Source organism: Lipophrys pholis, assembly GCF_963383615.2.
Source record: "Lipophrys pholis genome assembly, chromosome: 16".
Classification (NCBI taxonomy): domain Eukaryota; kingdom Metazoa; phylum Chordata; class Actinopteri; order Blenniiformes; family Blenniidae; genus Lipophrys; species Lipophrys pholis.
In genome coordinates, this window is record NC_137634.1 from 17446809 (window position 1) to 17472499 (window position 25691).

The 25691-nt window shown below is 42.2% G+C and overlaps 1 protein-coding gene across 5 annotated transcripts in view; it reads right to left on the bottom strand.

Moving 5' to 3' along the window:
• rapgef6 (Rap guanine nucleotide exchange factor (GEF) 6) overlaps positions 1–25691 on the bottom strand; it is a 135266-nt gene that overhangs the window by 12090 nt on the left and 97485 nt on the right. For all 5 annotated transcript variants that reach the window (XM_080483628.1, XM_080483627.1, XM_080483629.1 and 2 more), the window contains 13 exons: positions 25115–25273; positions 23756–23908; positions 22138–22302; positions 20850–20957; positions 20551–20754; positions 19951–20059; positions 19597–19840; positions 14992–15149; positions 8239–8479; positions 3944–4111; positions 3578–3793; positions 1353–1564; positions 672–795 (listed from right to left, as the gene is read on the bottom strand). In XM_080483628.1, coding sequence (XP_080339754.1) covers positions 672–795; positions 1353–1564; positions 3578–3793; positions 3944–4111; positions 8239–8479; positions 14992–15149; positions 19597–19840; positions 19951–20059; positions 20551–20754; positions 20850–20957; positions 22138–22302; positions 23756–23908; positions 25115–25273 — 2261 coding nt within the window. The remainder of the gene's footprint in view (positions 1–671; positions 796–1352; positions 1565–3577; positions 3794–3943; positions 4112–8238; positions 8480–14991; positions 15150–19596; positions 19841–19950; positions 20060–20550; positions 20755–20849; positions 20958–22137; positions 22303–23755; positions 23909–25114; positions 25274–25691) is intronic.

Here is a 25691-nt window from a genome sequence, read left to right on the forward strand (position 1 = left end):
CTGGTTATATTCCACCAGAGGAATGCAATCAAAACACCGAGTGCAATGAACAGGGCGGGCATCGGAGGGGAATTGATTGGACCAGACCTGGAGTGTGCGCCCTGATCCTGTATGTGAAGGATCCAGGTTGGCCGGGTGGTGGTATGGGGTTGTTGCCGTGAACCTTTTTGCCAACATTTGTAGAGTTCAGAAGTGTTGTAACACCTTGCATCACTTTTGTTATTCTGGGCTTTCTTCCTTCTCTTTCTGAGAAGTGTCAGTTTTGCTGCAGTCTGGCTGAGAGGAAACAGGAAGAGCCAGTTCCAAAGATACACAAACCTTAAAGGAAGTTTACTAACTGATAGTAAGTGATTTTTTTTGTACAACTTGCTAAACCGCCATGAGTTTGCACATTTACTTACAGTAACTGAACCGAGAATTATCATGGTGAAAATTTGCTTATCAGTTTGCACTATGATTTTTCAAAACTCTGAATTATACACTTTGGAGACATTTAACTCCTGTATAAGGACAACAAGTGTTTTTGATTGACATCTGTCTATCTAAATGTAAGAAATCAGGAATATCAATGACAGTTACTCGAGAAACTGGCTCCAGCGTCACTACATCCAGGTTAGAGGAAAGAAAAATCTTAAGAGGAGATCATTAGTTCTGCTATCAGGACAACCAACCTCTGTCTGAACATGAGTGCGGGGTCCATGTTGGCCGAGGTCATCCGCACCACGTGTCTGATCTCCTTCGCAATCATCCTCAGCTTTTCAAAGTTCACAAGACCGTCGACACTGGAGTCATTTCCTGGGAAAACAAAATCACACACTCAGACGAAAGAAGACAATTTCAGTGTGAAGTCGGCTCTCAAAGTTGTAATGGAGATAAATGATTCATATTTTTGGTTGTTTGCTACAATATTTTTAGGTCTCGTCTTCAGAGTAAAAATCAAATTCTCTGATCTCTTTCTTGTTGTTCCTGCACGGGATCAAAGTAGCGTCTTTCTTTTCTATTTAGACAGATCAGGCGGTGTCTGAGAGTTTTTTTTTTTGTAAGCTGCACAGTAAAAGAAGCTTAGTTTTTGACTGCTAAAATCACCCTGAAGGTTTTTTTTTTTTAAAGACAACCAATTCTGAGAAGTTTGTAGTTTTGACCTGACTCAGTATGATCTGTTACAAAGGCGAGATGGGGAAGTCTTTAGCAGAAGTGAACCGCCTGAGTGAGACTGAAATTGACCTTCTGCACAACGCAGAGGAAGTAGAGGCCATTAAACTGAACATGTCCACCATGTAAAGGAGCCTCAGTCGCTGAGCCTCTTTCTGACACGTGTATGATTAGATACGCGTCAGAAAAGTCTTTCCTACCTTCGTGTAGGAAGGTGAGGTCCTTCTTGACCACGGGAAACAGCGGGATGATCGGGGGCTGCATGCTCTGGCTGCTCAGCACGTTTCGGTACTTGGCCATGTTCCTGGACGGGTCGAACACATCCTGCAGGTCCCCAAACAGCTTCTCGTACTTGCTGGGCAGTTTTTCCCACGAGCTCCGCAGCCTGGCCACCGGTGCCAAGTTGAGCCCGCTGTGAGATAAAGGGGAGAGAAGAGGAAGATGAGGTGGGGAGGAAGATGGTGCAGCTACATAGGTTGCGTTGGGAGAAACGGAGGAGAGGTACAGCAATAAATTTGAGCAAGTGATAGACAAAGAAAATAATCAGGCATCACAAGGTAAGAAACAAGTGGGTTAAAAGTTTAAATGTGGACACAACAATGTCATTCACATAATCATTTTTTTTTTCAGCTCAATCGATTGAGTGAGTCAGAGAACCTCTTGAAGCTACTTCAACTCTATACACACACCTCGTTTAGACACTAATAATTACAACTGTGGGAGCATTCGCTTCTTTTTCGTCACGTTTTCTTGTTCATTCCCATTAATTCTTAATCCGGACTCTGCAGCTTCGGGGTATATTATTCCTTTCTGCAGCATCTTTTGTAGAAAATGATTGTGTGAATTAGAAATCCTGTGTTTGACCTGCCTTCATTTTTGGACTTTTCTTTTTTCCCTGCACACACTAGCAGCTGTGCCCCCATCACCAGTTAGGTGATGCATCAGTGGGCCATATGTGCAAAGACACCCTGTGGTGGGCAGGAGTGTAAAGGCACACGGAGGTCAAACACTTTCGCTCTTCAGTGATTTTTACAACGTCAAACAGAGGCTCAACATACTGTCGAGCTCCTTTAACTGCAAGTCCAGATTGAAAGTGGCCGGCATCTAACAGCACAAAGGACATACTTACAACAGCACGTGAGAAATGTTAATTAAACTTTGGTAGAGAGAGGGCTGTACTGTAAAGTAAAAGCTGTAAACACTTTACGCAATCACGGCGATTCTGATATGTCTGTGACGGAGAACACAGCAATGCAAAACACTGATGTGTATAAGCAATCTCATAAACAGCATGTGACGAGTTGGGACTAGACTGCAACAGAACACCAACAAACATGAAACTAAAACACAGAAACCCTTTGCTGTGGAGGCAAAGCACAATGACAACAGATTATGTAGCAGATTTCTATGTGGATAATTCTTTATAGGGTGGAAACTGAGTTAAGTTTAACTGTAAGGTGCACATTTCTTTTGAAGTACACAGAATACCTATGATCAAGCACAATATCTCACATTTTAATATTCTAAACATTAATGCATAAATCAGGTGCAGTTAGTGTAAACGGGAGATGCTTTCCTAAAGCAAGCCATACAAACTCTATAATGTTTATATCTATATAAAAGAAACACTACAAAAATGACACCTACTTGTATAATTACCAAAACTACTTGTCTACATTCTTGTATTTCCTTAAATTGACTATTGTTAGTATCGAAGAAAATATAAAGAGATCCACAAAGTACTGAATTTGCTCACTTGCCTGATTAAGGGCTCATGCAAATGGTTTTAGTCAGGGTAAGTTTTTTATATTGCGCCATTGAGACACCAGGCAATTCACAGTGCTTTGCAAGGGGGAAAAAACAATAGTGCTTGGTCAAATGTTAATCATGCTCTTGTTTAATAACGCTTCAACTAAAGTTAAAATTAAGACTCCACAGAAAGAGCATGAATCTTTACAGTAGATGTAAATCCTACAAACTCAAAAGAAGTGCAGACAAAAACAAACTGGAAGCTACAAAGGCAATCCATCGTCCAAGTGCATCTGTAAAACATATCACACTGAACACTGCTGCCTTGATCCCATAATGTGGGTTTTATCTGTTATCAGGGCCAGACTAACCTCCTCAGCTCAATCCTACAGCCATCCAGAGACTAACCACAGGGGCCGGAGGGACTCACCCAGCGCAACAAACAATAAGTGTAACTGTTGCTGTGGGACTGTTATTTTAAATGCTGCAGACGTGCAGAGGCAGACGCTGTGTGGTTTTGGCCGGACCGGCTGCTGGAGCTCGTTTGGCATAAATGATGTCAGCGGGTAATGCAAACCGAGAAGCTCTGGTGTGCCTGCGACGCCACTGCAGAACACAGACTAGGAAAGGAATAAATACGGTGCAATGCTACTAATAATCTAAGAGAACAGCCCACCTGATAATAGCAAACATGGAGTTGAAGTTCTTGCACTCCCTGCAGTGCAGGGCAATCTTGATGAAGTGTTTGATGGTCTTCATCCTCTTCAGGGCATTGGGCTCCTTCAGGATCTCTGTGGCGACCCAGAAGGTCTCCTGGTTTATCACTTCCTCAAACTGTTTTAGATTGCCACTTCCCACAGAGGAGTCTAATTTAAATAAGTCGTCCACATACCTGAGAATCAAGAAAGAGAAGAGGAAAACCCATGAAAGCAATCCTAACGGTTTTAGATGGTAACGGCTTCAGCCGGTAAGTTTGTGTCCTGAAATATGAAACTGGAATATCTTGTGAGGTTTTCTCTGCAAACTGCTGCTTCGTACTCACTCTGTGGACTCAATATTTCTAAAGAGTTCAAAGTCCCTCATGGAAAGCTGCGCGGCGACTTCCATGGTGCTGAGCTGCAGCAGTGAGATCTGACTCTCTCTGAGGAGGTCCTGCGCATCCTCATCCGAGCACAACGTCTCCGTCTCCATGTTGTTTTTCAGGTAGTACCTGCAGGGAGAGGGAAACATTGAGAACACGTCAACGTCAGAGTTGGTGCGTTGGTTCAAATCGGTGACGAAAGACATTGGAACATGAAATTCCGCAACAAAGAAAAGAAAAAGAAGCGGGACATCAAAGAGTACTGCACATGCAGGAGGTAACACTTTAAAGTGGCATGTATTTTTAGCAACGGTAGATCGCTGCGGTCCCGTCAAATGCTTTAATACAGCCTCCAGAGGCAGACAATTTGGTAGACAAGATTCAGTTTCTCTCCTCCTCCTTGTTTTCTGCACACTCAGCCGATCCTGGAAGAATCTTAAATGTACTTCACTTTCTGTTTCGGATGGACACATTTTCTGTCTCTACCTTCAGATTAGTTGAAGGAAAAAGGACTAAATGAGTAAGTAAGCTCAAACAGTTTATTTTTTTATTTTATTTGGAAAGTCTTCAGCAGCGGGCCATCTCTCCTACAACATTATGCGCCTTTATGTATATAAATCTAAAACCTCCATCAACTTCCACGCTAATGGATTTGTAATGTGGTCATCTCGGGATGCAGAACCTCCGAGCATTAAAGGTCTGAGTGAGGAGCCCCCAGGGGTGAAGTGCTGGCATGGATGTAACTCCAAATTGCTCCCGATTACTCTGCCTGAGGAGCAGGACGAAGGAGCGAGGGCAGCCCGTGGGGTGATTACACTCAATTTATATATGGGGGAATACATAGGGGGTACACATGTTTGACATCAAGGAACAGATTGTAAGATTTCGAGAAGCGAGTAGGTGAACCTGAGATATGAAAAGTTTGGGGTGAATGCAACTAACAGCGTAAAGCACTTTGAAACTGCTGAGGCGGTGAAAATGCGCTATATAAAGTAAAGTTCATTTACCGTTTACTGTAACACATTTCACTTTCTAAAGTCCCGTAAATGCTGAAAACGTGGGGGATGTGATGAAGGGAGGAAAAAAGGGGTGATAAAAATAAAATTAAAAAAACAAGGATATATATTTAATGGTAATTGGCCAGCCTGTGTGGCCCCTCAAATTTTATTCTTTCTCAGGGTCGTTAATAATTGTGAAAAGTTGACGCTAATTATACGAGAAAAAGAAAAAAAAAACTGGAATCTAAAAGTAAGCTGAACAGGAAGTTCTGGGCCAAACTTAACATGTCCTTCAGATCACAATGAGGATAATATATCATAGAAATTCAATAAATGCACCAAAGAACCAGAAATTAATGAGAACGATTCAATCAAATGGACGTATTTTACTTCATAATAATGTTGACAGACGAAAGAGATGACCCGAGGCCGACATAAATACAATAACTTCAATTTCACTGTGCAGTGAGATGAAAAAAGAGACATGTCAGTGAGATCACTTCTGGTTGGGACCTCCAAGTTTAACTTATGGCACCAACTGTGGACCCGATGAAAAATTATCTGTATCTGCCACTGGATGAATACAAAGGAGTCGGAGTGACGAGAGAAGAGAGGAAAAAAGAAAAATAAGACGGGAAAGGATAGAGGAGATGAAACAAAATGAGCAAACAGCAGCTGATAAAATGAAAGCAGGGCATTAGATAAGAAGTGATGAGAGGAGACAGCAAAAAATGATGTTAGAGAAGAAAAATCGGAGGGGACGGACGAGAAGCGAGGAGAGGAGGAATGTGGCAGAGAGCAGAGGAGACTAAATTAATGACAGACAAAGCAAACCTAAACAGAAGTGGGTGATCCAAAGTCACTGGAACCGGGCCACTGTAAACGGCCGCTGGCAGGGCGTGAGTGTGTGTGTGTGTGTCAGTGTGCGTGTGCTGATCTTCACATCTCCTTCGCTGGATCTATATGTGTTTTGGCAGCATAAACAAGGGGCGCTATTGGCTTAGCTTGCCCCCGTTGTGGACTTCCTGTCAATCACTGGCTGCAAGAGCAGGCGAGACGGAGGAAGATAGAGAGACTGAGAAGCGTGGCAGGGATGTGCTGCTGATAAAGGCGACCACCACAAACCGTGCTGGAAACTCCGCATGTGCATTCTGTTGACACTGCACAGTGTATAATGGTAAGAGGATGCTTTCAAACATGAATGCAGATTGACAGTAATTTACTCCTCCGACAACAGCACGTGCACGAATAAAGGAGGAAAGTAAAGGGTTTTCTTGGAGAACTCTGTGTGGCCAAATTAACAAATTTGCAAAAAAATCATGTGTGCTCCATGAAGTAACTACTCCAACTGCATTCTGATATATACACCGACACATGGCTGTACCAGGAGGTGGCTGTCTGTATCTATATCTTTGCATATGACTGCGCGAGAGCATGAATAATTCCAGGCGTGCCATGGTGTCTGCGGAGGCCTCCGCCCCTGAACAGAGGATGAAAAATTCATGCTAACCTAGTTGGGAGGGGACCGACGACGGACCACAGGGGACGAGGAGAGAGAGAAAGAGGGAAAAAGCTTTGAGGGGAAGAAAAAAAGAAGAAAAAACCAGACTTCATGGCTGTAGCCCAATTATCCTTCATGTCCTCCTATCTTTCATCTGAAGAGAAAATGCGTCTGGTATCACGACGAAGAAACTAGCTGGGAAACCTACTGTAAGATAATGGAGGAAAACACTGCAAAGTCACAATTATGCAAATTGTGGTTTGTGGTGTCTTCAACAAAATGTTTTTTAAATTTATTTATTTTTCTTCAGATGTTGGCTTCAGAAAGACAAAGCAGTAATCCTTGGTTGTTTGGGATTTGAACAGATTACTGCAGCATTAACAAATGTTACAACCAGCTCACAGTAAACTGCAACTTCTGTGCTCTAATGACACAATCTTGCTCTGGCAAAGCTTGTTTTTTTTTTCTCTCACAGTGGCTACAGAAACTCTTTTCCTGCACTTTTAAGGCATAACAATTCTTGATTCATTTTTCTACAGAGCAAGGATAGCCGTATCTTCTGCTCCTCTGTACCAGGGCTCCTGCTGGTTTCCACTGAAGCCATCCAGGCAGTGTCAAGCGAATGAGCTCCATCACATAAAAGTACCCTTCTAACTCCAGGAACACGACAAAGATCCGTGGCTTTGGATAATCTAAATCCTGAGTTCTCTGTTAGAGCTAAACTCAAGCTGAGGGGATGAAGTTTAGACCCGTTGTTTTAGTAGCCATTTGGAAAAGGACTTTACATCGACTTAGGGAATACATGTCAATAGTAGTTGTAAGAAACAGATGGAGTTCTGTGAGTTTTTGAAATATAAATCATCTTAGAAGAAGTGTAAGTATGAGTCTTTGCAGCTTGCGTGACAGATGTGACCAGTTTTTCTTGATGTTGGATGCAACAAGGATTTAATCAGGTATCCTACTCCCTCGATGTCAGGACATAACCAGATGTACCACGGTTGGGAACAGTGATTAAAAGGCAGAACAAAGAAAAACGGTGAAAAATCACTGAGTTTTCAGTCCAATCTTAACCGGTCATGGGGTTGGTTTTGTCCTATTTTCTCCTTCCAGCTGCTGTGTGACCAAAACTCCCCAGTGTGGATTAGATTCAAGTTCATATCGTTGCTTTTTTTACCGACGTTGCTGTCTGAATGTAAAAGATTCTTATTTCTTGACATATTTAAGGTGGTGTACCTGAAGGTAGAAATAATGAAAGACTCCAAAGTTTTATGAAAAATTCTGAAACTCTATCCCATCACCTCTGGAGATAGACAAATTTCAATTTACACTTACAGCAGGGAGGCAGTTTGCATACACATGAGAAATCTGGATATAGCAAATTATTCAAATGATCCAGTAAACAGCAAATTGCAATATGCTTTATCAAACACCAGCAGTTCTCAGACTAGATCAAACAAGAAATCGGATAAATGCAAATTTTACCCAATACTCTAATGTCTTGAAAGTCAAGATAGAGCCAATCCTGGACTGTAGAGGACACGGATTGCAAGTTTATGTCAGTCAAATAAAATGAAAACCTGAACGGAGGTATTGCCATGTTCGTACAGACAAGACCCAATTGGGAAATGTGAGTATGTAAGTCTGCTAAATAAAATACGTCAGTCAGTTTTTTTTTCCCATCATCGTATTTCTGAAGTAAACACATATCGGGTTAAGTGATCGTATTTTCCGGTCAGTGTGACATCTGTGCTTCATACCTGCCGTTGAGCTGAATCCGGTCGGCCAGTTTGGAGAGCTGGTCGGGCAGGCGGCGCTGCTTTATGACTCCCTCGGGGCTCACAGACACCTCGCACAGGGAGTAGGTTTCTGGTGCCGCCAGGAGGCCAAACTCATTGACAGTGTGGGCGACCACATCCTTGGCCGTAGTATCCTTACTGATGATGATGTAGCAGCTCTGCTGGTCGGCCTTGAACACCCGGATAACCTGGTCTGGGATGTCTGGGGTGGAAGAGAGAGCGAACAGGGGAGCGGTCAGTAATTAGTCAGGGTGGTGATAGAGACAGTTCCAGAAGCCGAAACTGCTGCAGATCTAAGAAATGACATAAGTCAAGTCAATGTGATGTTGAAACAATCATGCAAATTTTTATAATAATCTTCCTCATCAGAAAGGCTTTTAAGTTATGTTTGCCAAATGAAACTTTCATTACGTGATTAATAGGACCGTTTAGCTGGCAAGATCATCAATGGATTCACTCGAGTCACTCATTTGGTCCCAAATCAGACAAAAGTCAAAGATTTTTCTTTGCAGGAACCTAAATTTCAAACATTTGTTTGCCATCAGCAAGACTTGAATATGTTACCAAAACAACATATTTCAATGTGTTTGCAAACTTTAACAAACATTTCTGTACATTATCACATTTACCTAACTGAATATTTACTTTTATGTTTACGAGAGGCATCTGCAAGGTTGTCTCAGTAAAAAAAAAGTACACTGAGCATACAACAACAAATCCCAAACATGTTCATGACATCACAGGTTACTTAGTAAACATGCAATGCAATAAAACTTGCAGATTCCAGGGACGAAATGCATACATGCACGATGCTGCAAATACAGAGACAGCTGGAGTTACACCTCAGCACAATGTTGGCTTATGAGCAATCAGTGTGCCATTCAAACGGCTATTACATCCACTCATTCATCTTCAACGGTGTCGGTTTTTCTTTCACTATTGTGCCCTCGCAATGAATTTAGCTTCCATCACAATCTACACTTCTATCTGTATATAATTTATTTCACTTTATTACTCTTTCACATGGAGCCTGAGAGGGACACGGAATACAAAGTACAACAAAGATATCGTAATGTCAACTTATTATGATTATTATTATTATTATTATTATTATTATAAAACAGGTGGAATTGTGTGCAACACAATTCTTCATCATGCAATAATGAATTATTCAAGCTTATAGTTTTAGTGAACCATATTATGTAATGCACCACTCAAAAGCTCCTAATGCCACATTAAGTATTGAGCAGATCCTATAATAACTGTGCATTATCATGCCAAGTGACACGCGCTTGTTTATTTCCTAAACCCGGGATGAAATAAAAGCTTGAATGGTTGTGGTGACTCCAGATTCTTTTGGCTGCTGGAGCAGCTGCACGCGACTTACTCTGTGCGGTGTGCGTTAAATAATGGAAATGTTCCCCCTGAGTGAAATACTGCATTAAAGATCCTGTGTTTGAGTAAGGAAGAGGGCATGGCCCATTAGCCACAGGCAGCCGAACAGCTTTAAAAGAATGAGTTATGAACGCTGCACAGCGACAAGTAGGGAGAGTCCAGACAAGCAGATGAAGCCGTCATACGGCTGCAGTGTGTGTGATAAAGGGATTTGTCTTTCTTGTGGGGACAAAAATCAAGTTCCAACTGAGAAGATTATCACATTATTAATGTTTTAAGGTTAAAGTAAGGCGAAAGGTTACCAATAAGCTATGAATATTCATACTAAGTCGGCAAGAATGAAAGCAAGTAAGAGGAATTTCCCGAAAAGGTACAAAATAGAGATTGTGTGAGTGTGTACCTTTTGGCCAACCGGGCTGAGACAGAAAGTCCTTTTGTGGATCTTCGATCTGCTTGCAACTGGTATTTCAAGTGTGAGTGTTTATGTGGTTTTCGGTTACAACAGCTGGAGCATCGTCGCTGTCATTATTACGTCAGCAGAAGCAGCACAATATATACAAATGATGAGCTGAAGGAAAAGCCAATCATAATATTGTTAGAATGGATGCTGATAATAATCGCCTCTGTGTCTTCCTGCTTATTTAAAGTTTTTAGTTTGCTTGTTTATGAGTGTGTGTAAATGTGTGCACTGGACCCACTTAAAAGGTCCAGTAAACATGACGTTTATCATATGTGGGCCTTGAATGCTCACTTTCGTGTCTATAGCTCATCGCTTCATTTGAAAACCGGTACTGGAAAGCTTTGTTTGCGACTCAGACGTTGTTTGCACTCAGCGTTTTGTCTATTTGCATCCGCGGGTTCCTAGAGTGAGGAAATATTGATGTTGGCCGTCTTTTCTCAGTGATGTACGACCGCTTTATGGACTCTGAGCTTATTGATTGTATTCACGCGATCCTGTACACTTCCTGCATCGGTCACATGATCACTGGCTTCATGATGAAGATGGAGTCATGCATAGAAACAGTATTTTGTGGTACTGAGAATCAGTTACTGTATGCTAATGTTAAGTGAGGCTCTCTCTCCTCCTGCTGCGCTGCCGCAGTAAAAGAGAGTCTCTCTGTTGATGTGCAGCCGGGTGGTGAGAGCTGGCTGACTGGAAGCTAAATGCTTTGTGTCTCATTAGCTGTGATTTGTGATGAGAGTGTGGGAAGCCCTCAGATAAATGGCTGGCTATCACATCCAGGGAGAGAGGCCGTAATCTTGTTTAATCCTCTGGAGGGGCTGCGACCCATCCTGTACACAGCAGGACAATCACTGCCTGACCCAGCCAAACACCCAATCAATTACCATCTCTAATAAAGCATCATTCATTCTCATCAACACCAAAGGATTTATTTGTGGACTGAGGCCAAAATAGACTTCCACACCGGGAAACAAGGCTATATGGGTTTTTGCAAACACAGCACTACGAGGGGGGACATATTTCCCACAAGCCCCCCCCCCCCCCCCCCCCCTTCTTTGTTTGCCAATGCTTTTCCAGCCACTCCAACATACACTCAGAAGGCATAAATCAGATGTGAAAAGAGGGCTGGTTATGATGGTTTAAAGTCCTGAGAGGAGAGCTTAGTTCATGGCTTAAAATCTTAAAAATATAAATTAAATCTTTTTTCATAATAATCAATAGTTTTTGTCACAATTTCTCAATTTTTTTTTAAACCTCAAAGCATGAGGACTGGTATTGGAACAATCAGACCTGGAGGAACTAAAACCAACAACTCCTTCATATTTATCCCAGGTAGCACTTTGATCAGGCGATACAATGCAATGCATGCTGGGATATCTGTTTAGTTGACACCAAATTCATCTTGCAAACATGATAACCTAATCTCTAAAGCACTGGTATGAACTATATTCTGACACTCATAAACGTCATATTGAGCGATGATAATGGAGAGAAAAAGAAACTCAAACTCAGTATTTGGTAGTTCACGGATGCACGGATACAAAGATTAGTGAGAAAAAAAACAGCTCATGAATGAAAGAAAAGCTATATTAAGATGCAAGACACTTGGGACTAAGGCACAATCTGACAGTGGCAGTGAAAGAATGTATACTTACAATACAGTCCTAGGGCTTGGCATACAGAATAGAAAAAGAGAAAAACACAGTAATTACAAGCGAAGGGGCGTGTGGAAGAGGCACAAAGAGACACGGTGGTCGGAAACATCATAGAGGACAAAAAAGAGGGAAGACCAGCCGAGTTTGTACTCTAGAGTTACTGCGCTCATGGGAAACTGGAGAGGCAGAATATGACTCAACATGTCGACACAAAAAGAAAAAAAAAAAAAAGAAAAAGAAAAAGCTTAAAATCACAGCCAGTAAAAAGAGGGAAAATGGGAGAAGAGGAAGAACAGAAACTGTGGATACAAAAGTGCGGCGGCATGCAGGGATACATGTATGAACAATAAAAGCAAGAGAAATAAACCGCGGTCATTGGAGAAGTACTTGGATTCCACCGACAAAATGAAAAAAATAAAAATAAATCATGCTCCATTTCGCGAACTGTGACAGCTTGTGATCCTCTGAACAAAAGAAGAAAAACCCATGTGTACAATGTGACCGAAAAAAATTGAGGCTGCTATTAATAACTACCCAGCTTCTGTATCGGGTCAATCGGTCAACCGCTGACTCATCGGTAAGAATGTAAGAGCGTGTGTGATCTGTGTTTGTCCTGTGGTGGACTGGTGGTCTGTCCAGAATGTAAACCTGCCTTCAACCACAGTCAACAAGAACCAACTGGTGTCTCCATTGTAAAAAAACAATGGTTTGGTTTGAACAGGTAAGGTTCAATATACTGCAATATAATTAAGTGTCAACTACTTCTTTACTACTATTTCGTAAGTGTCGGGAACACAATGAAAACACAAGAGAAAATTATAAAAAAAAGAATTAAGTGGCAACAGATATGTGTGAATACCATTTATTGCACGAGATATGATATGTATATATTAAAAAAAAATTGTCCTTAAAAGTAGTCGCACTGCTTCATGATTGCATCAGTGAAGCTGACGTGAACATTATCATCTACAGACTGAAAATAATGATTGCACTGAAGAAATCCCTGCGTTCATTCTTTAATAGCTGCAACATCAAAGAGAATGGGAACGCCAGATTGACGGACATATGGACAAACTGAAGGCTTAATGTCTGCAGGCTATAGCTGATGTCAGCATGAAGGCATAAAAAAAACACCTTAATAGCTCCTTAAAACAACCCAAGAGCTGCTTGAAATCATAAAAAAGACCAATCCCAAACCAGAACTTAACAGGATAAACACATAAAAAAGCTCAAAATATCCCAGAAATTGGCAGCAAGGGACGAGAACATATTGACATTGATGCCTACACCAGCCAATATAGAGAAATGTAAAGGAATATTTGTGTTTTAGGAATATGTGTGCATCACAGCTGTGCGTTAATGTAATCAAAGGTAAGACTTTGTGGGTGTTACAAGCTCTGCGGAGCATCTGGAAAAAGAGGTTGTATTTCATCAGGCCGTTCCACCCTAAACTATCAGCGCTAATAGGAGGCCAGAGGACTGACGGAAACGTGACCTAATGGTGGATGATTAATGTGGCACATTTGGTGTGTGTTTGTGCTCCGTTATAACACAACCACATGTGATATATAGGTCTGCAAACTAGAGCTCGACATGCAGGTGTGCGTGCGTGCGGACTGATCATTGACGGATGGCTGGCGTAATAAATCAGAACCAGATTTCGTCTCTCGCCGTCTTATGCCTTTCCATTCTCTCTATCTTCATCTATTTTTCGCACATAAATAACATGTACGAATCCACAGGGGACGCTCCATGTTAGCTGAAATAATTATAGGCTCAGAAACCCGTTGGACAGGAAAAGGATTAAAATAGTCCAGAGGGTTAATTCCTGTCAGACAAACTCAATTCTACAAAAGGTCTGTGACACTTCAAAAAGAAGTATGTGCATGTGTGTGTGTGTGTGTGTGTGTGTGTGTGTGTGTGTGTGTGTGTGTATGTGTGTGTGAGTGTGTGTGCATGTGTGTGTGTGCGCACATCTTTGGCAGAAAGATTCACGGGTTCGCTCCAACAGAGTGGTTATGTCCTCCTTTGTCAGCACAACTGAGTGTTTTCAGGATTTTTATTTTTCCTCCCTGATATTTCAAGGCGACATACACATAAAGAGGATGAGACAAAGAGTTTGTGTTCCATCCCACAGAGTGCATACGACACTCCACTCCTCACACAGATGCTTTACGCGACTCTGCTCAAGGGTGACTGGATGTTTGCGCAGCGTGGCTCAGTGCTCGCTGAGCACCGGAGTCCTTCACTCCATAAGTGGTTAACACTGTTCAATGAGTCTGAAGTCTCAAGTCAAGTGTAACATACAGCTTCAGAAGAGAAGGCCTGAACTGGGACCGAGACCCCCTGAGATGCTCAGTGATTGGCCGAGGCCACGAAGGTCAGTCACAGCTGCAAATGAATGTTTTGCTTGCATGATACCTAAAGTAGTGAGTGGTAAGCTTCTGGATGTTTTCGATGAAGTTAGAGCTCAAGTCTCAACAAGTAAAATATATTCACCAAAAGTGAGTCGAATCAGCAGTAATCCTAAAAAGGTATCTGACTCATCATCATCATCTTTCTAGAAAGGTTTTGAGGATGTTTTGTGTTCATTTTTGTGTCAAAGTAATTGTGAATAGTAAGAAAAAAACCATTTTGGTGTGTATTTATAAATGGGTAGTAATTTCCTAATATAGAAATGTGTTGGTGGTGTAAAATTATTCAGTACAGCAGCTCATTTGTGGGCCGACAACAAAAATGGAGCAGAACACAGTTGATGAGTTTAAATAGATTAAAAGTGGCTTTTGGGTCAAAGCTGATACAGCTAAACTAGCACTCATTTTTATTTTTGGTTTTCCTTTGTTGACTTTCAGGTGAGAGTGTGTGAATCACAGGAATTTCTGCGAGTGAGAGGACGAGGTGGAATAATTCAGTCAGAAATTACAGCTCAAGGAGTCTAGTACTACCTGCCTCTGCAGTTTCACTTTACACCATGTATTCTTACGTGCTTGGATTATTATTGGCTCTGTGGAAACATGTGGGGCTGATTTTTATGTGTTACGTTAGTGAGACTTCACACCAGCAAAGTAAACCCACTACAGCCGTTTCAAAACATTGTGACTCTGCGGTTCATGATGACTGAATCTCAAACGGCAAACGAAACAACAGCAGAAGATTCGGATTTCACAGGTTTACCACGTAACCTCTCCTCCCTCCTCCTACCTGCAGGGTTGGAGAAGTCGAGGACGCTGGTTGCCGGCTGCAGCAGGTCGGGGCTGCTGGAGGACAGGTTTCCGGGGATGGGCATGATGGCCACGCTGTGACGGCACTGCTTGGTTCCCACGATGCTGTCGTCCTGAGACTGACCCATGCCACCGTCACTAGAGGAGAAGCAGGGGGAATCGAACAGAGACGAGGGGCAGGAAAAGGAAGCGAGGAAGAAGGAGAGAGAGAGACATAAAGTCAGAACTGAAATCTTATGACAGACGCTGCAGAGGTAAAACCTGGGATTTAATCAAAATATGAATGGGGCGTTGTTTCTCTTTTTTCCCCAAATATTCAGCAGTAATGCAGCTGAAATTCATGAGCAGGGTTGACGAACGGGAGGCACAAAAACGGAGCGTCCTTCAGTAGCAACACACATGTTCAACCAAAGCACACACGGACGGGACGATGAGACAAAGCATGGTCGTGTCGGCTGCAGACAGAAAAGAGCGCATCTGAAAGTCATGAGAGTTTCAGATCAGTCAGATGACTTTCGCCCGGGGTGTCGCTTTAGGATATGCAAACATCAACCTTTAAATTAACAGTCTCGTATAACTGACTGGATCTGCATATGTGTGGGGGAAATGGCAGCTCGCTGGAGAGACATTCGCAAGCAGAATGTTGGACATTGTGAGATAGAATAACCTTGAAACAATGTGGTTACTTTTAGGAAACTGCTGTGGCTTATTTTATTACTTTTCAGTCCAATTATGTAATCATAATTGTCCCATATACTTAAATATTGCATAGGGAATTGTTGTGAGTTTGAGTACTGGTCAGTCACTGCAGTGTCTCCTTCTGCCTGCATACTAATTGTAGCTTCCCTGCCAATGTATGTCTGTACAGTATGTACTGCGCGCAGCGCAGTAATGCAGGACTTCCACCGACACAGCTCCACGCCTCCGTAGCAAAGCCTGTGTAATCTTTGAATCACCAGCCGACAGGTAGAGCGCAGACAGGACGGAACAAAAAGGGAGAGAAAGGTGGAACGTTGACAAAAAACAGACACCAGAGGAGAGAAACGAGCAGGATTTAATATTTTTATCTAATGAAATAGAAGGAGAGAGAGGCAGGGGAGATTTAGAGACCAGATAAGAGGGGAAATGAAGCAGATAAAGATAGCACAGGGCTGAAAAGACTACACTAAGATGCGGGTAGCTCTAGGGGAGTTTCTACAGTAATAATAGTCACATTTTGGGCATATGGAGCTAAAAACAGAGACCTAATGTTACCACGCTGATGATAACAAGCAAGTAGTCAAACTATATCATTAACCAATTAGGTTTGAAAGAAATGAAGACATCATAGGGGCAAACTCTGGTAACTTGTGTCTGATTTACTAATGCACCAGATGTGCTCAAACAAAAACCATCTGTAGTCAACAATATTTCTCTCTGCCGTCTAATTCGATAATGAGCTAACTCCTTGATACTTCCTGCAGCCTTCCTCCACAGTTAATATGAAGAGCACACTGTACCCGACGGTGAATATAAGTTTAACTGCAGCGTCTGAATGTGAAAAAGCAGAGGAGGAACACCTTGACTTCGCAGTAAAGAGGGATTCATGTGGCAAAGGAATTAGCATGAAATCCACAAAAGCAGTCCTCTCCTCGTGTTGGTGAAGGTCAGCAGCAACGCTGAGCGTGTGTGTGTGTGTGTGTGTGTGTGTGTGTGTGTGTGTGTGTGTGTGTGTGTGTGTGTGTGTGTGTGTGTGTGTGTGTGTGTGTGTATTATGCAGATGGGTACTGAATAAAATGATTGGAGGATGGAGATTTACACAAGAGGTCTTACCCAAACAGGCCCCTGAAGCAGCGGAGACAAATGGGAGAGAGACGACATTGAAAATCGTGAAACAGAAAAAAAAAAAAAAAAAAGGACAGAAAAAGAACAGAAGCACAGCTTTGCTGAAGTAAATCAAATTTACCAGTGCGGCAGTGTGTGGCTGTGTGTGAGTGTGTGTGAGAGAGAGAGAGAGAGAGAGAGAGAGAGAGAGAGAGAGAGAGCAGAGGACTTAAAGCAGTATAAATAAACATGTAAGGGAAACAAATTACACAACAGCCAAAGTTTGGACACACTTGACAGGTTTGCTGAACTCAAAAAGCAGAGACATCAGGACCAATTTTGCAATGAGAGTAAAGATATATAAGCAACACAAGACGGCAGAAAAGTAGCATGATGCTCAGATAAAACACGTTTAACCTCCGGATACAGACATTCCTGTAGAATGCAGTGCAGTTCAGCATCGCAACAAACGTTCCTCTAAAAGTGACACAAACATTAAACCAGTAAATAAAGACTTCTGCGTCAGCAATAACTGAGACAGAGAGATGTAAATTATCCTCCATTGAATGTTTTTTAGCCCGTGCATTTTTATTAAAAAAAAACTAAGTGTGTTTTTTTTGTGTCTTAGCTGCTCCGACAACTGATCCTGCTTGATTTGGTTCAAGGATGTCAAACAGCTTTCCCCCTATATTCAAAATCATGATTTCCCATTTCTTCAACCCTTCTTCAGCTCTGCAGCAGTGCAGCCAGTTCACAGTAAAATTTGGACATGATGTTGTTCAGTGAGGCACCAACATCTAATAACACGGTAATTATTGTGATCCCATTATGGGTGAGCGCATGAACTGTATCACAAGTTCCTGGGGAATGAGGAAATGGCTTCACGGGACATGGAGAGTTATGGGGTTTATCCTCTCATTAAATCACCTCCACTCCTGATACAAACAGACTGCAGGTTAAAACCTCTGTCTATTGCTTTCCAATCTGTGGGATGTAAATCAAGCCGGGCTGGACGATATGGGATGCATATAAAGGCAATCACACTCGGCGGGACATCTTCATTTGGCAGAAAAACAACTTGTTTATTGCCTGTGTGTCCTTGTCATATAAAAAAAAATAAAATCCTGGTCTGAAGTGGAGGACAATGTCAGCCAAGAATAAGGAAAAGAAGCAGCAGCAGCAGTGATGCCGGCTTTGAAAGTATCCAGGAACGAGCAACCGAAGAGCAATTTTGGGTTTCTATAATGAAGTTATCTACAGTAATCCTATTAAGCAGATGTTTGAAAAGTGAGCAAAGGCACTGAATTTTTTAATCTATAGGAGAGAGTGACCACATTATAGCAAAGGTGATAGCAGTGTTGCATCCTCCTGAGAGCCACTGTGTCCTTACAATGACACCGAGTTCAGTGTGTGTAATGGAATAAAATACACTGTCCTCAGAAATGGATGCGCCATATACAAGTACAAATGTGCTTAGAGAACAGCTTAGACAACCGCCGTTGTTGACAGAGAATCCTAACTTTTCAATTCAGGTGTATTTAATGTGTTGCAAATTTAAGATGAGCTACTTTCAGTTGCAGAACTACCTTGAACTACTCATATTGAGCATTTTTTTATTGACCGTTGACTTTGAGGTGTTGGTGAAAGGTTTAGATACAAACACATGCTTTGAAAACTCAAGATTTACAGACCAACATGACGCCTTTGTATTTCACAAGAATCTTATGCGTGAGGTAATTGCGTCAGTAAAGTGGCTGTATTTTGAGTATTTACAACTTTACAAAATCTGCTCTTCTCTCATCCTTTTAGATTCAAGTGCCATATAAATAGTAAAAAAAAAAAAAAAAAAGACAAAGGACACAATTTAAATTGTAGTCTGGACAATAAAAGGCAGTGGAAAGCATTTGAAAGCAGCGTAATCAGCCAGGTCAATAACCATGTGAACGCCTGGTGCATTCAAAGACTGAGCACATTCAGCTTTCAAGCAAACTGTTTGACTTGGTGGTCACAATCACTGCTGGAGCTGCACACGACTGCATGTGTGTGAATTCACATTGATGGCTCTGTAATTACCGGTAGCATTACTTTCTCTCCCTCTCTCTTTCTCTCTCCCTCCAGCACTAACAAAGTATGAAGCTAAATGAGGCCTGGAGAGCCACGGAATGATGAGATGAAATCAAGTCTATATCGGCACGTTACGGTTGGAATATTGAATATGAGCCTCATCTGCACAATTGCTCCAGATGCTGCCAGTACAATGGCGGGTTATGGATGACAGAAACGGCTGTTACAGGGTGATGATGATGATTACCGTGATGTCTTTCACATTTTTGTAATATACCTGTATTCTACAAGCTGAAGATAAGTGGAAAAAGAAGAAAGAGCATTGTATATCTGAGTACCACAGCTGAAAAGAAAACATAAAACACAGTAAATACTACAGTGTCAAAGCAAGATTTGAATAACCAGAGCTGAAATTGAGATGGACTCTAAAGCTAAAGTATTACAATGAGTTTGGGGAAGCATTATGTTCGGAGGGAAATTGCTCCATTTCTTACACCAGCTTAAACAGGAGGATACAATGTGCTTCACTCTCACTTTGTGAAAGGCTCAGGTCAGCAAGAAAAGAAGAAAATAAATCCAGCTGAGCTCACTACTCGTTTGAGGCATTAGAGGAGGATCTGTCTGACTTTCAGGTCATACCTTGTTCTGTTTATGAGTCAGCATCACAATGTAAGACCATTTCTAAGCTGATTTTACTCCTGCAGGTTTGTCCAATTACCTGAAGGGTTTCGGCGGCAGGATGCTGAAGCGCGTCTTCTCCAGCATCTTCCTGATCTTGTTTCGTCCTCCTGACACAGTGTTGGCCTTCATTTTCCGGGTGCTCTTTTGGTCGGTGGGGAACTCCATGTCGCCGGGGAGGTCGGGGATGGAAAAGCGATTGCCTTTTTTCTCCTGGATCTTGGGAATGTGGGGGCCACCGTTCTTCTTCTCATGCATGATCCGGCTGAGAAGCTCTTTAAAGACTTGATGGAGAAACAAAAGAAAGAATATTAGACAGTCTCGATCGATCGCAAGTGTAGTTTCTGCTATGTGTGTATGCTTAGGAACCACAAATAGTGTTGACCTTACTCACCGAATATGTTGGTTTTAACAGTGAGGGAGAGGTGCGTGTTATTCCTCAGGATGTCAGCAGCTTTGGACAAGGAGATGTTCTCGAAGTTCTGACCATTGATCTCCATGATCTGAAGCACACACATTATAGAAGGAAAGATAAAAAGAAGAAAAAATTAAATGACTGCACTGCAGCGAATAAGTCATTTTCAACAAACATACACTGAATTATATAGAAAGGATTTAGTATATAATGTAAATACTTAGGTTCAGCGTTTTCATAAATTACACCAAACGATGCATTTTAGGACGCCTTAACAACAGATCAGGGTTTTTCTTTTAGAGGTTGAATATCAATTTGTAAGAGAAGCATCGAATAACAACAAAATTGAACAGCAGTGATGTGAACAATCTATTGCTTTTTATTTTTAACCTTGAGTTCCTGATGAAGAGAACTCAGGTCAAGTTGTTCACTCAAAGCCACATAGAAACAAAAATAACTTCGTATTGCGGTCTTGCGGTCCTCAGAGCTGAAGGTTTTACTTTAGTGTTTCTGCTTCCTTTCTCTGGTTTGTACATACAGATCAAAACCATTGTCATTGGTGACATGATGTCGTCTCACCTGGTCTCCCCGTTTGAGTCCGGCCTCCGCCGACTTGCTTCCTTCTTCTACCGAATCCACAAAGATGCCGAACCCTCTCTCGCTCCCTCCCAGCACGTTGAAGTGCAACGGTGACTCCCTGGCCGCCTTCTGCAGGGTGATCTGTCGCCACTTTGCCTTGGCGGCACATGCAATGTTTAGCAGCCTCAAATGGCCCTTCATTTTCTGAAAGGGGGGGGGGCAGATAAAATTTGGATTAATCCACATTCACAAATTGAAACCAATTTTTTATTTTTATTTTTTAAATGATTGTCTCTCACTGTTGTTTCTAGATGTTTCTCAAACTCCTCCAGGAAGCGCGTCATGGCTGGATCGCCTTCAAAGTCATTGAAGTGGTTGTTGACCCACAGCAGCACTATTCTGGTCACCTGTGAAACACAGTGGCAGCTTCTTTCAGAGGAGAGACAAAACAGACGGTGTAACAAGCTCTTCGTGTTCTGTGGAGACCTTTTTCGATTCGAGCGTGAGCTGCTTTGACAAGAATGTTGAGAACTGTAGCAGAGCATTAGTAAGGTCAGATTAAAATGCGCTGTAGGTGGCTGTGAGCCGGTCATTGCAAAAGGAAAGGATGTAAATGATGCTAAATCAAGAGCTTCGTGTGCAGTCTTAGTTAAACTGTTGAAAATAGAATGGTTAAAAGTACAAAAGAGAGAAATTCACCATTTCTGTGTCGTAAGTCCAGCTCCAGGGGTCAGGCAGTAATTTTAATGCAAGCCAATTATAGATCTGCTTTCACTTTATCAAAATATAACATTAGCATGAGCAAGTAAAAAAGAAGAAACAGCAGGAAGGCTTTTTAATGGCTTAGACTGAGACTACTATGAAAAGCTTTCCCCACTGGCTGAATGCTCAACATTGTACTTCAATAATTAGAAGGAAAAAAATCTAAAATAAATAAAAGCCACATGTCCGGGGAAACAATAATTTTCAACAAATGTAGTCTGCAGTGAGCACTGTTGTAACCTTTGCCAAAGGTGAGAGTGGCAGACCATACATTGACACAAAGCACCAATCAATGAACGCTCCATTTCCAACAGTATGGTCCTTCACGCCGTCGCTACCATTCTTCAAAGTATGTTACTTTTTCTCTCATAAAGGATTAGATCCTCTTTAAAAGGGGTGCTTAAGAATGTGAGCCTGATAACCACATAAAGACTATTGACAGTACAAGGATAATCTTAGGTTAACGCAGTTATAGACAATGGAAGCATCAGGCACGAAGAAATCACTACCGAACTCAAGGACAGCTGAGGTTGCTGCACGAGGATCGATCAGCATGCGAGTGACACGACACATGAATTTACATCATGAATAAAGATCGAACAGAGCTGATGCAGGCACCAATGACTTAAAATACTCCTCGAGCTAAGAGATTTACTTACATGACATAGTGAAGAGATAGCCAAACGGACTATTAGACATTATAACATAAGCAGAAAAGCCTTAGGAACTAAAATGTTAATCTTCTCCTGACTTGTACAAAGACAGATCCATAAGCATCTCAACACCCGAACGCTTAAAATTCACCCAGAAGCCTAACACACTGACCGTGTCCCTGAGGCTGTCCACCTGGAACCACTCCAGCAGTTTCTTGCCGACCTCCATGGGATTTGACAAGAAGGTCCTGTAGGTCAGCAGGAAGTCTTCAATGTAGGTGGGGTCCACCACCGACGGCTCCTCCACCAGGTGCATGATCAGACGCTCCGGGGTTCCCTGCAGTCAAATGTGCACACCATCAGATAGCTCCAGAGAGGGAAACTGACAAAGGTGGTACTGATACTTAAATACGCATTAAGGCAATGAGTCACCTCAATACATCAATTTCTGTATAATATGTCCACATGAATCACAAAGATGACAAGGGCACAGACGATGAAGTGGCCGCCATTGAACTGAGCCTAGTGGCTCTGTTAATAAAACAAGAGCAGAGTAGTCGCTGATGCGAGTTTGATAAAGGAAATATAATACAGATGATATTTTGGACTGAAGTTCAAGTCCATGCTGCATAAAGTTCACTCTCATTCCAGCGTTGCTAAATGCCACCGCGGCAGGGGTTTCTAAGGAGGGGACGATCCGTTTTACAGGGAACAGAAACTACAAAGGCATCCACTTTTGTCAGACACAAAAAGAACAAAGCCCAAAACAAAAGCGGAAACGCTAACACTTGTGAATTGACTCATCTCCAGTGGACGTGTTTTAGAGCCAACAGCTTTCCTCGGAGCCGCGGCCAAGAGAATCATTGGGGCCCATTATCTGATCAATACCTGGCCGCCTCTGGAGAGTCGGGGGGAAAGGATCAAAAGGCTTTGGAGCGCGCTGCGATGTAGCGAACCAGAAAAATGCCCCGGCAAACACTAATTCTGCTAACGGTGTCTCCTAACGATCAACCAAGTACAGCGAGCAACCGCTCTGATGTCGAGGAGGATCGGTCAAGTCATAATGATGTAGTGCACAGCACATCAATCTCAAGTATATCAGTGTTGGAAGGAAAAAAATTAAAAATAAGACAAAAACAAATACAAACACAAACTCGCTGCTTTAAGTAGTCTCGTTATTCAAAGTGAAGTTCAAGGTGAGATTAAACATGGTTATTAGCTCAACCTCTCCCTCTGGCTTTAAACATTGAAGTTGTGTCATCTTCAAGTTGGATTAAGATGTGTACTTGGACAAGGTCAAACGTATTCCTGTATTGAGTCACATTCAGAAATCCAAAGCACACCCGAATAACTTAACCTTGTATTTGAACAACAGACATTCCTGTTTAAGGATTTGCATTGTGTGGAGGAAACAAGTTCTTTACGTACTGATCTCTGTTCAGAGGCTAAGTTCACATAAAGAGCAAACATCTTGGAGTAAATTACGGTTTGGTAAAAGACAATGACAGGAGGATAAATACTCCCTTCTAGGTTTTTCTGCTCACTTCTTAGATGAAACTGGAATCTTAATTGCTACTCTACTCATGCAAATTCACAAATAAAGCCAAAATACACAAATACAGCGGGTTACATAAGTTCAAACTGAAGAAAATACAAGAAAAAAGGTTGATTCTGAGGGAAACGGTGAGAAAACAACAAGAAAATAGCTTTTTTTCCCCCCCTGTAACTGACAAGCATTTACAATATTCACTCTAAATTTTGAAGAAGTAACAATACTTGAAATCACTCACTTTAATAACGATGTGCCCCTTCCTGGTCCCACTGCGGTCGAGCTCCCGGTGCTCCTTCACCATCACGATCTCCCCCTCCTCCTCCACCTTGTGCGTGTTCTTCTCCACGTGGTTGAGGATGCGCCAGTAGTCCTCCTGGGCGATGCAGACGAACTGGTCGAGGACGACATGAGGACAGCGGGTGAACTTGTAGTAGAGCAGAACGCTGCTCTGCACCACATTCGGGAACTCAAGCAACAGCACAGAGGAGGCATGAGTGCGGGCAGAGAGCGGCATGGGAAGGTCAGGCAGACGAGGAAAATACAACCACTGTTCTATGCCTGAGCTGAACCTCTGAATTGCAGTCTTCTTCTCTGCAGTCCAAAAATCATCTCAACTCGCCATGTTGGACAAGCATCCTTTACTCAGGTTTAAATCTAAACTAACCTTCCATTATATCACACTGGAGGCGCGATCGTCCGCTACCCTAACGCATTGTCACTTTCAGCAAGTCTCTTGACCAAATCATCAATTTCTGCATTTTCCTCTGCAACTTCCTGAGTCTCTGAAAGGCAGGAAGTGACATGTGCATCCGGCGACGAGGCAATGTGGACAGGCAGGCTGTCACTGCAAGTGTGTGCGTGACATTTTTACACCTTTTCAGATCCCTGTGCTATATTTACTACACTGCAAGACAAACCCACAAAGCTATTAGTAAACCAGACCTGAGAAATATGCTGTCTGAGAGCTATGCTAAATAAGACTTGTTTCTCAGCCGTGAGTTTGTAAGTTTGCAGCAATTTGAAATGCACAAAGTTTATGAGTTCCCAAAAGTCAAGGGGAAGCCCTCACTTTGGGTTTGTAAATGTTCTGCACTGGCTTCAAACCTAAAGACTATAGTAAAAAGAAGAAATGAAAACAAGGACTTCATGATTCTTGAACTATGACACAGATTTTGCAGGACAAGCTCAAACAAAGCACACACGCACTCTTCACCACATTTCATCACAGCATTTTTGTGTTTGGTTATAGTTCAATTATTAGAATAATTCCGCTTACAAAATGAAGTCAGAAAGTGGAGTGGGCCAAAATGTCACAGCGTGCAAATATTTTTGCTTTTCCAGGGAAATGTGGCTAAATGCCATCAGCCTTTTTAGATGACCAACATACCTTCTCACATAATCCTTTTGTGAACAATAAAAACTGGTGCTTGGAAGGCTTCATCAACATTGCTGGAACCAATTCAAGCATCATTCAATCACTTAACCAACCGACCGATCGCCGTTTGTAGAGCACCTTTCAGACAGGTTAGTACAATACAAAGTGCTGCACCGATGATTAACGGATGATTCACCCCTTTTGGGCTGAATCCGTCTTTACCTGGCAGTCGTCTCCTTTGGTGCGAACCTCTCCATTCATGTACTGTTTTTCCAGCGAGGGTGAGATGCCGAAGCTGTTGCCCATGCAAAGGGTCTCGACTCTCCCGTCCGAATGGCTGATCTCAACCGCTCCATTCAGGATCACATACCAGAGGTCAAGCTGCAGAAAGCACACAGAAAGGAGAATGAGAGATACCATGTGAATCGTCTCCTGACCTGCAGAGATTTTACTGCAAAATGTAACACTGCATCGAGATTCTTTCATATTTTGGTTTTATATCCATGCATATCTAATATGGTGTAGTGTTGAAACTCCTTGGAAACCACTGAAATTGTACTACAGAAGTTTGCGCACAAATGATGTAAAAGAGAGAATAACGCAACTGCGGATCAGGAAAAAAGATTTGTCATTAACACCAGCCGGCATGTCTATTCAAATAATTATATTTATAGATTTTTTTTTTACTGCTAATGACTGTAATCGTGGCAAGATAACATTGTAGCAGTGAGTACAATGTGCGACGTGTGAGGTATGAATGCTGCAACGGAGAGGCATTGTGTCTCTAGTGGTGGCTTTT